We start from the raw sequence: 14,649 nt of genomic DNA on the forward strand, positions 1-14,649 counted from the left end.
TCAGTAGTGGTGCTTTAGATTAGGTGTACTGCAGAAAAAATAAACTGCCACTTTTTTTGCCTCCAGCTGTGGGTTTGAATCAGTTTTTTGGTTGTTGTTTCTTTTGTATTTTAGTTCAGCAAGCTCAATCAAGGGGTCAAGAATCCAGAAAAATATAAATACATTTTTTTTTATATTAAAAAATGAAAGATATGTATACAGCAAAGTCACTGCAAGACAATTTGAACTGAATTGTATCACCAGAACCTCTTGATGAGACTAAAATCCTGTATTACATCATTGCCAATCTTATTCATGGTGTAAGAATGGGGTTTAATCAATACTGTTTTCTTTACCCATTTCATCTAAATGTTTGAATAATATGGTGGTAACATGAGAAAGTGTTTGGTTATATTGATTTTAAATTGCTCTAAATACCTTTAATCCTAGGAAAACATAACATTATTTACCAATCAGCATGCTTTCTCATGGATTCCACCCAAATTTTTCAACAGATTTTTTTTTTGTCCTTATTGCCTGACTGCTGCTCCTTCAGGGCCCATGGTCATCTGGATTTCACTTCTTATTTTCAAAAATCCAATAATGCATCTTTTTTTTTTTCTCACTGTCCATTCTTTTGGTCAACAAGGGGCCAAAGGGTCTGAGAGAAGAATCTCCTCCAGCTGGATTTTCCCCCTGGTGTAAAAGGGTTGGATCTATCACCTCCATGGCATCTTCTGGCCCTATTGTCTCCTGAAGGTCAAGGAACTGTGCCTAAGGGGAAATGCATTCCTTAGTCTCTCACCTTCTCCCACACCCTGCACAAATTAACAGAGTTAATGCAAAGTGAGGGCATTATCTTTTCTGTGACCCTCTTACCAGCAGGGAGTTACTGTTTAATGGGCACATTGCTAGGACTGTGGAGTCTGAGAGAAACCTAGCAGTTGAGTAAAGCTACAGGGAGCCCCACAGTCAGTCAGGGGTTCCAGATCCCTGGGTTTCCACAGGAGTTAACGGGGAAAGCACATCTTTTTCTGTGGGGAACGGGTATGAGGTAAGTTCTTGTCCATCCAGTTGTCCTTCATGACACAAAATGATTCAGGGAGAACTCGGGGATATGTCTATACTGCAGCAGAGAGTAAGCATCCAGTGTGAGTAGACAGGCTTGCGCTAGCAGGGCTCAACCTAGATCACTAAAAATAGTTGTGTGTACATTGTGGCTTGGGCAGCAGACCCCCCCCTAGGCTTGAGCTTGGGTGGCTAGCAGGAGTCTCTGCCAGAGCTCCGTCCACAATACGATTTTTAGTGCACTAGCTCAGCTTGAGCTAGTGCAAGTCTGTCAACCCAAAGTGGAAGGTTTGCTCCCAGCTGCAATACAGACATATCCTGTAAAGGTTTTTTGTCCCATCCCACCTCATGGAAGGGCTGTTCATGGCCAGGGTAATTAGATCCAAGGACCTTTATGGCCCTATGTATACTGAGGCCAACTAAAGTTAAAGGAATCAATTTAAACATAATTCCAGCTAGTTCCGTTTCTGACATGGTGTTGCTAACCCATAGATCACTTGATTTCTAGTGTTTTCTAAGCAAGAATGATTTACTTGAGCAGAAATTGGCTCTTGTTGCTTTTGTTGTTCAGTATGAAAATTGCTTACTTGCTTTCTCATAGTAAGTGAACATTGGGGAGACAGGTAGATTTGATAAGGCAAAATTGCAGCTAACAATTCATGACATCTGTGCCCAACCAGCTTCACTGAGCTAGTTGATTGCACTAAGATGTATTCTGTTAGCTGAGATGACTCTGTGATGTTGTTAAATAGGTGTCTAGAATGAGAACAGCATCCTACTTGAGATCTTTATTCACTTACTGATGAAAGCCAACTGACTTCTTGTCCCCAGCAGTGAAAGGTTAGTTTAGTAACCCTCTATGCTACTGTATCCACTGAACTAAATTAAGCATAGTTCACAAGAATATCCAGGGGATTGCTTTCCTATTGGGGAGATTATCAGTAAATATTGAAATTTTCTATTCCTCCAGGTTTGGTACTCTTATTCCTGAGGGAATTCTGCACCAAAAAATTATGCACACAATATTTTGAAATTCTGCATATTTGTTATCAAAATAATGCAATATAATCCAGCTAGTTTCAATTATTTTGGTAATTTATTTAAACTACAATACAATGGATGGAGAATGGGAGTGGGGAGCATTGGAGGAAATCACCAACCCCCCCTTCCTTCCCCTCCCCCTCATCTAATAGTAATGTAGGTAGTATTGACCCTTTGCTTCCTATTATTAGTCAACAAATATATGCAGCCATATGCTCAGTGTCACATCATAGACAACTGAAGAACAAGTGAGGGCTGGGAACTCAAACTTACAATTTATACTGGCTACTGACCATGTCCAAAAAGGTCAGTAGCAAACAGTTCATGGAGCATATTTTGATAGGACATTTTTTCAATCCAAAATTGAGTCCAGTTCTCATCACTAAAGCACCATAAGCATTTATAAGGCCATATTGTCCTTTACAATAAGGCTCCTTTACACCACTCTGGCAATGTCAAGGAGCCTTAAAATTTTTATACCTGTTTTATACTCCTGGGGGAATTTATTAAGAACAATGGGAACAACTCACTAAGTAGGCAGGCTGCTATATTCTCCTCTGCCTGAGGGAACAGAGCCTGCCCTACTCCTACCTCTTCAGAAATACCCCAAAGCCCTGCCCCTCCATGCCGAGAGCACTGTAATAGCGAGAGAGAGATAGAGAGAGAGTGTCTGTCTCTCTCTCTCATATACACATGGCTACCCAGCCCCCCTCTCCCAGGTGGTGATTTACATCTCTACTGGCTGCTCTGGGTGCCCAAACGGACCTGTCTGTGTTACCTGACATTGGGCCAGCTAGTAAGCTTAGGAAGGACTAATGACCCACCAGAGTTTGGCAGAAAGCAGCAACTTTAATAAACTGATAGCTAAGTTCAAAAGAAGCGGGGGGGAGGGTCACACTAACACTCGCATACTCACATTCCCAGGACAGACACGGCACTGGAGATGTCAGCATCCTTTAAGGTAAGTGTCCCACAGCACAGCGATGGACGGTGCAATGAAGGTATGCCTTCCTGAGGCACGATGGAATGCAATGCGGTGAACCACTGGCCAGGCGGTCTGGGCGAAGGGCCTTCACGGGAGGTACAAGCTTGTGAGTGCACTCCTGAGCACATGGCCCCTTCCCCTTTTAAGGACCTGCTCCTCATGGCCTGCGACTAGAGATGACTTGGCCGTGTCTGGTTGGTCACACTCCACCTCGGGCAGTGTCCATGTATTGGGTGTGTGAGTGCTGCCTAATTAGAGTCCCAGACACCTTGTCTACCTGGGAGCTCTTCTGATCTTCCAGCTGTTCAACCAGCCCATTCATCCCACAAGCATTCCAGGAGGGAGAGGGAAGAGGGGAAGCCACTTCACAGGTATTCAGATAGGGAGAGGAGACAAAAGGGGGCAAGGGGAAGTATAACAGACCTTTTGAGCATACCGTTTATACATAGCATAGTAATACAGAGCATACAGATCACTGCTGCTCCAACAACACTCTGCACTGCCAGGGAGTGGGCGTATGACCCCTCTTGCGGCTTCCCTTGGCTTTCCCATCAAAAGTAATTTTTCTGCGGGTAAGCAAAGAATAAATGAATGATTGGATAATGTCAGACCCTGGGAAAAAAAAGGGAAGATACACGATTATGTTCAGATAATAATTAGAATAATGGGTGTATAGTAATACAATTATACTTGTGATACCTCTTCAGCCTAAAATCTGTTCTTTTTACCTAATTTCTTCCCGTTCATTATTTTCTATCTGTACTAACCTTGTGATTCCGTCCCAGACATCTGAGTGATTTTTCCCTCACCTCACCTGGTCACATCCTAAAATCAGTCTGGACAAGGTCTGGAAGATCCCAGTTCATTTATCATCTCCCTCCTTCTCTCCTCTATATCCTATCTGTTACAGTTGACAACATTTGCAATGCTTTTCCTCTAGCCAAGCTAGGACAAGTTAATCCAACATTGAAGCTATTGCTGTATGGATCATTTGGAAAAAGATGTAGAGTGAGCTAATATTAATGCCTGTTTCTGTCATATCCTAACCCCAAACCTTGCTTTGTCCTAATGGATAGGTGGAACTGAAATCCAGGAAGTTGAGAACACTCACTTTCACACAGATAGGGTCATTCACAAATCAAGTTTCTCATGCCAGAGCACTTATGTCAAAGCACAAGTTGTGCTCTTTGAATCTGCTAGTATATTAAAACTGTAAAACAGCACCACCTTCAGTTAAAATTGTTAATATATTTCACTGATGTTATTAATTAAAATAGAAATACATTCAGAACTGGTTCTTATTATCCCATTGTTATATATAGCATCCCTTTGTCTCATAAAGCCCCAACTTTGCTAACACTGGTGGAGATGAATCAGTGTGAACAACTGTGAGGAATTTTCTAAGAAATTCCATAGTGTAGACTGCGCCTCATTGTCTGTATACTAAGTCCAAGACAGCTGGACCTGGAATAAATGAAAGTCTTAATTCATTCAAGGGGCTCTGATGAAGTAATGAACCACAAGAGGAAAGATAAGGCATTTCTTTTAGATGGCAGCAGAATTCCAAATGTAAAATCATCCATATATTTATTCCTGTCTCTTCAGTGGTTATACAGTATATAAATGGTAACTTTAAAATATAAAGGGTTAGATTTTTTTAAAATATTGTGCAGGTTTCTAGTGAGGTACCACAGGGATCAGTGCGAGGCCAAGTCTTCATTACTGATCATGGAAAGGGAGTAAACATCACAATAAGGGAATTTTCAGGTTATATGAAATTGGAAGCTGTTACCAAGTCCTGCAGGGGCAGAGCAGAGGTACTTCATTAAGACAAGGTAATCTGAATTCATTCATCTGATGATAGAAATGAGAGCCAACTAAAACCAAGCCTAAAATAGATGATGTGCTCATTTACAAACCATGAAATCCTAAAGAGTTCATTAAAGGAGATCATGGATACCTTGTCGGCAACGGTGATGAATATTTCAGATTCGCCATCCTGCGAGACTTCAGCTTCCATGCTGACAACACCTCAGATTCAAAAGCCCCAAAACACATTTCCTCACTTGCCTCCCTAGCACTTTCACATGTCATCTCCAGTCCAACCCATACAGCTAAATGTCATTATAGACTACATCATGACCCAGCTATTATCTTGAAAAGACAGTCATCTCATTAAGGAAATGATCACAGCTTTCCCAGTTCTCAGGAAACAAGAAAGACCCAGGACCGTGATATGACTATGAAGACTCATGGAGCCCATCAAATTCCAAAACATACTTGAGAACAGCAGCATATCATCATCATGCTCTAGTGTTGACCATTGGCCCAGTGGCCTCCAAGTAGTACCCTCCTCCCCATCACTTACACAGACCTCCTTGGTTCTTTGACACATTGTATCAGATGAAAAGAGAGGGGTGGAAACTTGAATACCAGTGTTGGAAAACAAAGGCTGAAACAGACCAATCAAAACAGAGAGAATCTCTCAAAGCCTATGCTAAAGTAGTGTTACAGGTCAGGAAACCTGCCTTTCAGCCTCCATAGGTCAGCCTCTGAAGTTGCTAAGGAGGTATTCAAGGTGGTAAACCTCTTCATTAACCCTGAGTGCCTGGAGTCCACAGCAAAACTAAGCACCAAGTGTTGCAAGGAACTATCATCCCACTTCAGTGAAATAATCACATGTTCAGAATGGGACTTCTGAGACTCCATGGACATCAGACCTAGCCAACTACGACCCAATATCAAACCTCCTGTTCCTGAGTAAGTTCATAGAGAAGTTTGCATACTGGAAAGATGGTCTAGTGGTTAAGGCACTAGCATGGGCTTCAGGAAACCTTCAGTTCCTATGAAGTAGGGAAGAATTATCTCCTTGTTATAGTTGGGAAACAGAGACACACAGTATAAGTGATGTCCCAAAGGTTATGTAAGTGTGCGGCAGATCTTGGAATTGAATAAGATCTCCTGGGTTCCAGTTCAGTGCCTGTGTCATGGTTTCTAGAGTAGTCAAGCAGTTAGCCTTTATTTGACCCTGATTGCCAATGGCTTCTGCATGACCTCATGAATGTGGAGGGGTGAGCAAGAGCCTTCTCCCACTGGAGCATCTGTGTAAAGGCTACTCACAATAGCAATCCCTGAAACTTCAGGGAATCAACCCCCCTACTGACTTCTGATCTCTCAGGGAAAAAGTCCATGACAAGAGGGTGGGGAGGAGGCAAGATCATGGCCCTGCTCCTCTCTGCACAGGTCTGTGGAGTGGGGCCGGTGTGCACGAGGGATCAGCACTCTGTCAGTATAATGGCTGGTGCAAAATATGCAATCCCCATGCACAGAAAGCAGCATCAGAAGAGATTGTTCCTGCCTGTCTGATCAGTCTCACTCCCTATAGGTGCCTGTGGGTAAATGCTACAACCTTCTAGTCCTGTATTATGTGCGATATCAGTCCATCTTTCTGCTTAAATAAGTAGATATATTCATGAGTTAGAGGAAACATAGATAATTGTTTTATGTTTAAATCTGCTTTTCTGTAAGCAATAATTATAAAGAAATGTCCATGGACAAAATAGAAGGAAAAATGAGTAATGAGCAAAAAGTGGTTTTCTGTGGATGTAATGCAGGAAACAAGAATTAAATGAACATGTGAATCAAGAACATTTGTAGAAAGCAGCTTTTGTTTTCTCTTAACATCAGGTTTAATATTTTTACTATCGTGGTTATGTGTAGATTTCAATTTTTAAGATTAAAAAGTAGCAAAGGTAGCTTGTTCCACCATAGGAACAGAATAATGGATCTAAGCATAAGGAAAGTGACGACAAACAAAATGTTGATGCCGTTTTCTCTGTCTAGACCTTTCTGTTGAAAGAAGTGTTTTCATAAGACTCAGGCAGAATTCATTTCCATTCAGAGCCCTTAATGGTTTCAGAACAAAACAGCTGGAAAACATATGGTATCCATTTCCCTGTATCACTTGGAAAAAATTTCACATGTAAATAAAACCAACATAAAAGTGTAACCCTTTGAACCTAGAATCTTATACAATACATAAATAAATCAGAACAATGCGTTCTTTGTATTGGCCCACTAAATTACTTGTCTTGTTGTTGTTGTTATTTTCTTTGATATGTATTCACAAGAGCCTCCAGAGAAATCAAGGTGATACTCAGACAACTCCAGTTACTAAGCAATATTATCCTTTTGATTCGTATCTTTAATAATATATTGAAAACTGTATATTGCTGATTCTTAAGAAAGGTGTTTGTTACAGATCACAAATTGTATGTGATCACAAATTAGACCTCACTGATACACTACAGCTAGTAATAAATCTGCCATGTTTAAAATGTGCCTCTTGAACTTTAGAATGTGCTTGTTCTTTAAAACATTAAAAGTCACCTGGAAAGAAAATATCGAAGTTGATTTTAGTGAAATAAATTTGGTGAGTTTCCCACCTCCCCCACTAAAAATATAAATATAAAGGAAGTTTAGTACTGGGGTTCCACTGATCCTGGGCACTATGGTTATGATGAACTGGGACTGTACTTTTTGTAGTGATGGAAGGGTGGAGGATTTTTTCTACTGACTAGAACTGGTTGAAAAATCGAGGCGTTCTGCATAAAAATTTTCAACCAAAATGGAAAGAAAACCAATAGTTTGAAATTTTCCATGAAAAATACAGAACTGTTTACACCAAAAAAGCCAGATATTTTAATTGGGAAATTCTGACGTAATGCCTCATGGGAGTTGAGGTTCAGGTGCTTCATGCTTCCACTCTCCTCTACAAGCTCCCTTGGTCAGAGTACATTTCCTATGAAGCATCAGTCTTCCCTGCAGGGGCGGCTCCAGGCCCCAGCACGCCAAGCGCATGCTTGGGGCAGCAAGCTGCGGGGGGTGCTCTGCCGGCGCCGTGAGGGCGGCAGGCAGGCTGCCTCCGGCGGTTTGCCTGCGGAGGGTCCGCTGGTCCCGCGGCTTCGGAGGACCTCCCGCAGGCAAACCGCCAGAGGCAGCCTGCCTGCCGTGCTTGGGGCAGCAAAATCCCTCGAGCCACCCCTGCTTCCCTGTTGGTGAGAGGAAGTGGTGCTTCACGGGAGTCCCATGCCTTCAATATATAATGGAGCATAAAGTCAAGCTGGGGAGCCTTACCCAGACAGGAGAATGGGGACATGAGGCAAGGAATTACAGCTCCCTTGAGACACCATAGTGGCATATCCAAATAGATATCTCATTTTCAGACAGAGTCCAAGAACTTTTCAGTTCTTTGATGAAGAATAAATTTTTTCTGCAGAAAAGACAGTTTTTGCGAAAAACTTTTAGTCAAAAATCCAAATTTCCAGTGAAAGTCAGTTGTGATGGGAAATTTCCAAACATCCCTATTGCTAAACTCCCAGAAGAATATCCCACTCTTCCAATGAAGCTCAATCAGATAAAAATGGCAGAGCATGGGTTAGCAAGGTTTTATGACAGGATTAATATGGATGCCAATGGACCTTTACCAATTGATGTTACATGCGTCATGTACTTGGGGTTTATATTTTTCTCATTAAATTTGATTCAGTTCTTTTTGTTTAAGATGTATGTCAGATTTGAAAGGCGTTTCCTTCCAGACTGCTTAATTTTGGTATTACTGTAGCAGAAGTATGGTTAACTGCAAATCTGCTTAGGAGTGAATGCAACATGTTTTCTAGTACATTTCTGTTCCTTGTGCTTGGTCTGGAATATCATATCTTCAAAGTATACAACAGGATAAACATGTACACCTGATACTAATATTCTGTTCTTACTCAAATTCCTTTTTTTCTGTAGTTTCAAGCACTAGCTGGAGCAGTGGAGTTTCAACTCTTATTGGAAATGCACAAAAACCAACAGGAATTGCAGACATGTACAGTAAGTTCAGACCAGTGAAGAGGGTTTCCCCACTAAAGCACCAGCCGGAGAGCTCAGAGAACAATGAAAGTGATGACCAAAAGAACCAGAAGGTGGAATACCAGAAAGGTAGCGATTCTCACCCTGCATCTCAGAATGATGATCAGTCTTCAGGAGATGGAGAGGGCCTTAAAAGTAAAAGCATTGAGTCTGGTGTTTTGCTTGGGGAGCTGGAGCACTATGACCTGGACATGGATGAAATTTTGGATGTGCCTTACATTAAATCAAGCCAGCAACTTGCTGCTTTTACCAAGGTGGCTCCAGAGAAAAGGATTTTGGGTGTATGTTCAACAGTGAATGGTCTGAGTGGCAAGACCTGCTCTGCAGGAAACAGTGAGAACTTGCCAGCCAGCACGACACAATTTTGTATTCTGTCCCCTGTGAAAAGCTCTCAGATGAGAAATGCGCAGTCCATTGTCCTTAATCAGCACAAGCATTTAGCTGAAGAATTAGAGCTTTCCCAGCCTCCAGTTAAATGTAGCTCAGTCCATGAAACTGAAGCCCAGAGCAAGGGCTTCCTCAACAGGACATTTACCGATCCCCAAGCTCATAAAACTGAGAAGACAATGCCAAACTGCCAGCTGAGGACTTTTCATCTGCAGACAGCCGTGACAGAAAACAAACTTGATGAACTGAACAGTAATATGAACTGGAGCTGCTCAGGAGGCCCAGAGGAAAGGGGCGAAGACGTGAAAAAAAATAAAAGTATCTTAAACATTGTGAAAGAAGGACAGATATCATTACTGGTAAGTGTCATCCTTTTCATAAGGCATTTATAATAAAACATCTGTAAGACAATACAATAAGTCAACAGTTGATTAGGTGCATGTCATACGTTGCAACTCCATTTGATCCCCTGTAATTAGAAACTGAGTGCATGGGTTTCCAAATGAAACTTGTGGAGTTTATGTACAAATATGATATTTAATCTTACGTAGTCACGATGGACAAAATTTGTAATGTAGGTAATACACTGAAATAATATAAAATGCAGATGCTTTTCATCTTAAAATCTACTTGTTTACTAAATTAAAATTTATTTCTTTATGAAGTTCTGCCTTGCAGAATGTTTGCAGTTCACCTTGTTCAGTTATTTGTGGATTACATCACTTTCTACTCAGATGCTGGCCATGGGAACAGAGGGGCTTCTGTTGTATTCTGATTATTATTCAGGAGTGTTTATGCCAGTTTGTTGCAGCAGCATTCACAGATGGGAGCTCACACTAAAGCTTGATTGCCCTCTGACCCATATGAAGTTTTGTTTAGTTCCAGCTCTTTGATTAGAAACCATGAATAGGTGTTTCCAAAGTAACTAGTTACAAATTAACATCATGATGCAGGGAAGGCAAGACTCAGAAAGGCTGTCAGAGTAGCACTGCATGCAGTATTTTGTACTATCTTTTGTTTAGCTTTACCAATCTAAAGCAAGCACAGTGGCACATAATTAACACAGCAACAAAGACAAAAGCAGAGTTATTCAAACACTAGAAATAGGCAGAGGAATAGATCACAATGCTAAAAATAATAAAAACAGAATTAGAAAAACTGGAAGTAAAGAAATGCAGAGGATTTTTGTATAAAACACCTAATTGAATCAGACTGTGCGCTAGCTAATCTGCATAACCATAATCTTGTCACTGTTACTCCTTACCTTTGTCCTCTCTTCTTCCTCTCCCTCCTGTTGTTTCTGAAAAACAGTTATGTTTTGTCTTAAAATTAGATTCAGGCAAGGATCAAATATTGCCATATGTCTGCACATTGGTTAATCCAATAATTCAAAGCACTTTTGCAATATAAATAATATTAATGGAACTAGCTAACAAAGTAGCATTCAGAAGTTTCAGAGCTTAATTACATTTTTCACTGTACTTAATATAAGCTGCCACTTTTACCATGAACTAGGAAAAATCTGACCTTTTTCAATTATTTGTCCTCCTAGTGGCACGTGAAACTGGCGAGGGGGAAAGCATAGGCAAATCTGCTAAGGAGAGTCATGGACACTTAATGCCAAATTACTCCTAGAGATAGTGACAAAAAAGAAAAGGGACAAATTTAAAAAACAGTTGAAAAGTGAGTATATTCTGTCAGATAAAGTAACCAGAAACTGTACAGAAAGGCAAACCACAGGACATGACCTTTCTCTGTATATAGGAATCTTGTTAGGAACTGCTGAATCAGACCAATAGTCCTTCTAGTTTCTGATTACACCAGCACCAGATGCTTTAGAGGAAAGTGTAAAACCCCTGTTATGGACAAATGTACAATAACATATGCATGGAGAATGGTTCTTCATAGGCCCATGTATTAAGTGTTTGGCTTATATCCTGAACCATGAGACTTGATATCCTGTTTAAATTTTTATCCTAAATTGCATAACTGATATACTTTTATTTTCCACTGTTCCTTTTTGCACAGCCACACCTAGCAGCAGACAATCTGGACAAAATTCATGATGAAAGTGAGAACAATCTGTTGCATATAGCAGCATCACAGGGACATGCAGAGTGCTTGCAACATCTCACTTCTTTGATGGGAGAAGACTGTTTGAATGAGCGGAACAATGAACAACTAACACCAGCTGGGTTAGCAATAAAGGTGACTTGGTCTTAAATAATCTGTGATGGCTAAAAATAATGCTGATACCAAGATGATGTAATTTTCAATCCTTTTGCTAAATTAAAGCAAAAAGGGGATATTTCTGTCATTGATTGATGTCACATAAGTAAATAAAAATGTGTTTCTTTTAAAGAGTTAATGTCAGCCATTATCATTTAATGGGTCATTGTTGCTTTTTTCACATACACATTACACATACACATACACATTAACCTAACTTTAAATTAGTTAGCTGATTTTTCTTAATAGCAGTTGTTATATTTCAAGGAACTTTTATTCATATTAAGTCAGATTCAAATTAGGATTCCTTTACTGGCTATCACTATGTCTTGTTTTTCATTCAGATGAGTATAGCATTAAAGACAAGTATGGGAAATATGTGTTGGTAAAGCAAGACAGCACTTTTGGTAGTTTCTAATGCTGCTTTTTTTAATGTGCCACATCTGAAGCTGAAACTTCTTAGATATCAAGAGCAGTTTGGAGTATCAGACCAAAGTTAAAATTTACCTCTTGCAGAGCACAGCATGAAGCCTGTCAGAAACTACAAAAATGAATGTCATCTGGGAAAAAGTTAAAGCTTATGGGAAAATCTATTATACAGTAAAACATGAAACTTTATAGTGCTGTTGTGCTGTAGTAAAATCCAGTGGTGTGCAGGAAGTTTGACAGTAAAACTAAACTGCCATCTTTCAAATAAGGAATTAAATCGATGTCTAACTACTCTTGGCAAGTGAATTGCTTTTCAGAGTTATAGGGATCTTAAGCTATGTCTACACTGCACTTTCGTCGTTAAAACTTTTTTCGCTCAGGGGTATAAAAAACCACCCCCCTGAACAACAAGAGTTTCAACGACAAAAAGCGCCGGTGTGGACTGCACTTCATCGGTGGGAACCGTTCTCCTTGTGATGAAGTTACAGCCCCTCGTTGGAGGTGGTGTTATTTTGTTGCCAGAAGAGCTCTCTCCCAGCGACAAAGAGCCACTACGCTGCGTATGTTACAAAGATGCAGCTGCAGTGGCACAGCCATGCATTTGTTAGGTACTCAGTATAGACATAGCCTTAGAATCACTGTCATGACCAAATTCAAGTCTGGATATCTACATTCTGTCTACCGAAAGTCCTCTTGCAGTTTCAATTGGGTATAGTATTTTTCTTTACTTCTTATCCTAACCTGTCAAATAGTGTTGCTATACTCTATTCACTTCATTGTCTTCCTTCCCAGCGTGGGTGGCTGTTTTTCAGTAGTTGATTTTGTTTATAAAATGTGTGGGCATCCTTTGAGATAAAAAGCACTATGTATGTATATTTATTATACTATGCAGGCATGGGTACTGTACCATGTAGGAGACTCAGGCACAAGTTCCACTAATTATAATGTGTTGTATTTGTGTTGTCCTTCAAGTTGCAAAATTGTTTTGGCATAACTGCTAAATTTGACAGTCTTTAATCCCTATCCCTGCAACTCTTTAGGAACCCATATAATTTATAATGGGTTTTATTCTCCTTGCACTTGTTTTATGCCAGTACAACTCCAATGGAGTTAATCCTGATTTACACCAGTGTACAGACCCAGTGTCTCTGTATAGAAGCAGGAATTCCCATACCAGATTATTCTAATGGCTTGGTGTCTTGTCTCTGACAATGACCACTACCACATGCTTCAGAAGAAGATGTTTGTGTGATGCACCTCATTCTCCATTAAGGACTGAGTGAATTTCAACCAAGCCATGTAATTTAAGACCTCATGACCTGATTCTTTCATGAGCTGGAGAGTTGAACTGGAGTCAGTGCTGTATCAAACAAGTCACACTGCCATATTGATAGTTTGTTTTAACTTGTGTGAAAACCCGCTACACATTACAAAGGGTCCCCTTGGTGACTCTAGTTGTCTAGCAAACACTGTCATTTATCCATTTCTTTGATTTAAAAAGTCTCCGAATAGAAGATTTTATTTGAGGGGTGGTAGAAAAGATACTGTTTTGTCAAGATAGTTTTAAATTTGGCTGCATTACAGCCAGGATCTGAGATGTAAGATTTATGTTAAAGGACTGATTAAAAGCATACATTAAAATATGTTCACAGCTTTAATTATTTTCAATTAAATTGAGAGAAATATAAGAAAGTGAGTAAAGTAACTTGAAATTTTTTAGATAGAGCATTACAAAGGTTTTACAAAAAGATAAATCAGAAATTGCAGATTGAGAGATCAAACTTTATATCTCCTAATCTAGAGAGTATCCCTTTAACTGTGTGACAGTAAAAGTTTAATATGTGTGGCCAAATCATATTCTGTCTATTCACACAAGCAGTAGTCCCATTGATTTGACTTCTAAATCACTGGGACTAGTCTCATGAGTAACACAAGCAGAGTTCCATTCTGTACAGCTTGAATATTCAAGTATCACTTCATTTACTCTTGAAATGATGCTGCATCTGTGGTGTCATTCAGCAGCCATTCTGTGCCAAAAACTCTATACAACAGGCATTTAGAAGGGAAAGGGAGGAATAATTTATTCATATAAATCTCCAGGGTAAATTTAAGTAGGCAAAATGTTATCAGTATCAAGTTATAATTAGGCCATCCCACTTGGGTTAACAAATATGTTATCAGTAGATATAAACACAGCGTTGCAAACAAATTAGGATGATTTACATGAACATCAACATGCATATATGATTTTCATTAGCATTTCCATATGTAGTAGATGTGGTTTGGCATCTAAAACAACTGGATTTTTTTTTTTAAATCCTTCTCTTCCTCTATTTAGAATGGTCAACTGGAGTGTGTACGGTGGATGGTGAGTGAAACAGAAGCCATTGCTGAATTAAGTTGCTCAAAAGATCACCCAAGCCTTATTCACTATGCAGGTTCCTATGGTCAGGTATGGTTCCATTTTAAATGAGTTTTTACTTTTTAAATGAGACTGATTCAATGTTTCCACAAGAATTCCCTCTTATACTGTTCTTCAAGTCAAATGTTTTGCAACAAATTACATTCATTACTAAATGCAACTTCTCTTAATTATTAAGTACAAACTTTCTTAA

The 14,649-nt window shown here is 39.8% G+C and overlaps 1 protein-coding gene across 5 annotated transcripts in view; it reads left to right on the forward strand.

Annotated features, from left to right (window-relative positions):
• Positions 1-14,649, forward strand: part of LOC123373173 (synuclein alpha interacting protein) — a 113,430-nt gene that overhangs the window by 71,745 nt on the left and 27,036 nt on the right. For 4 of the 5 annotated variants that reach the window (XM_045022009.1, XM_045022011.1, XM_045022010.1 and 1 more), the window contains 3 exons: positions 8,870-9,735; positions 11,405-11,584; positions 14,373-14,486. In XM_045022009.1, coding sequence (XP_044877944.1) covers positions 8,870-9,735; positions 11,405-11,584; positions 14,373-14,486 — 1,160 coding nt within the window. The remainder of the gene's footprint in view (positions 1-8,869; positions 9,736-11,404; positions 11,585-14,372; positions 14,487-14,649) is intronic. The other variant, XM_045022013.1, reaches the window with a different exon arrangement.

Source organism: Mauremys mutica, chromosome 6, assembly GCF_020497125.1.
Source record: "Mauremys mutica isolate MM-2020 ecotype Southern chromosome 6, ASM2049712v1, whole genome shotgun sequence".
Lineage (NCBI taxonomy): Eukaryota > Metazoa > Chordata > Testudines > Geoemydidae > Mauremys > Mauremys mutica.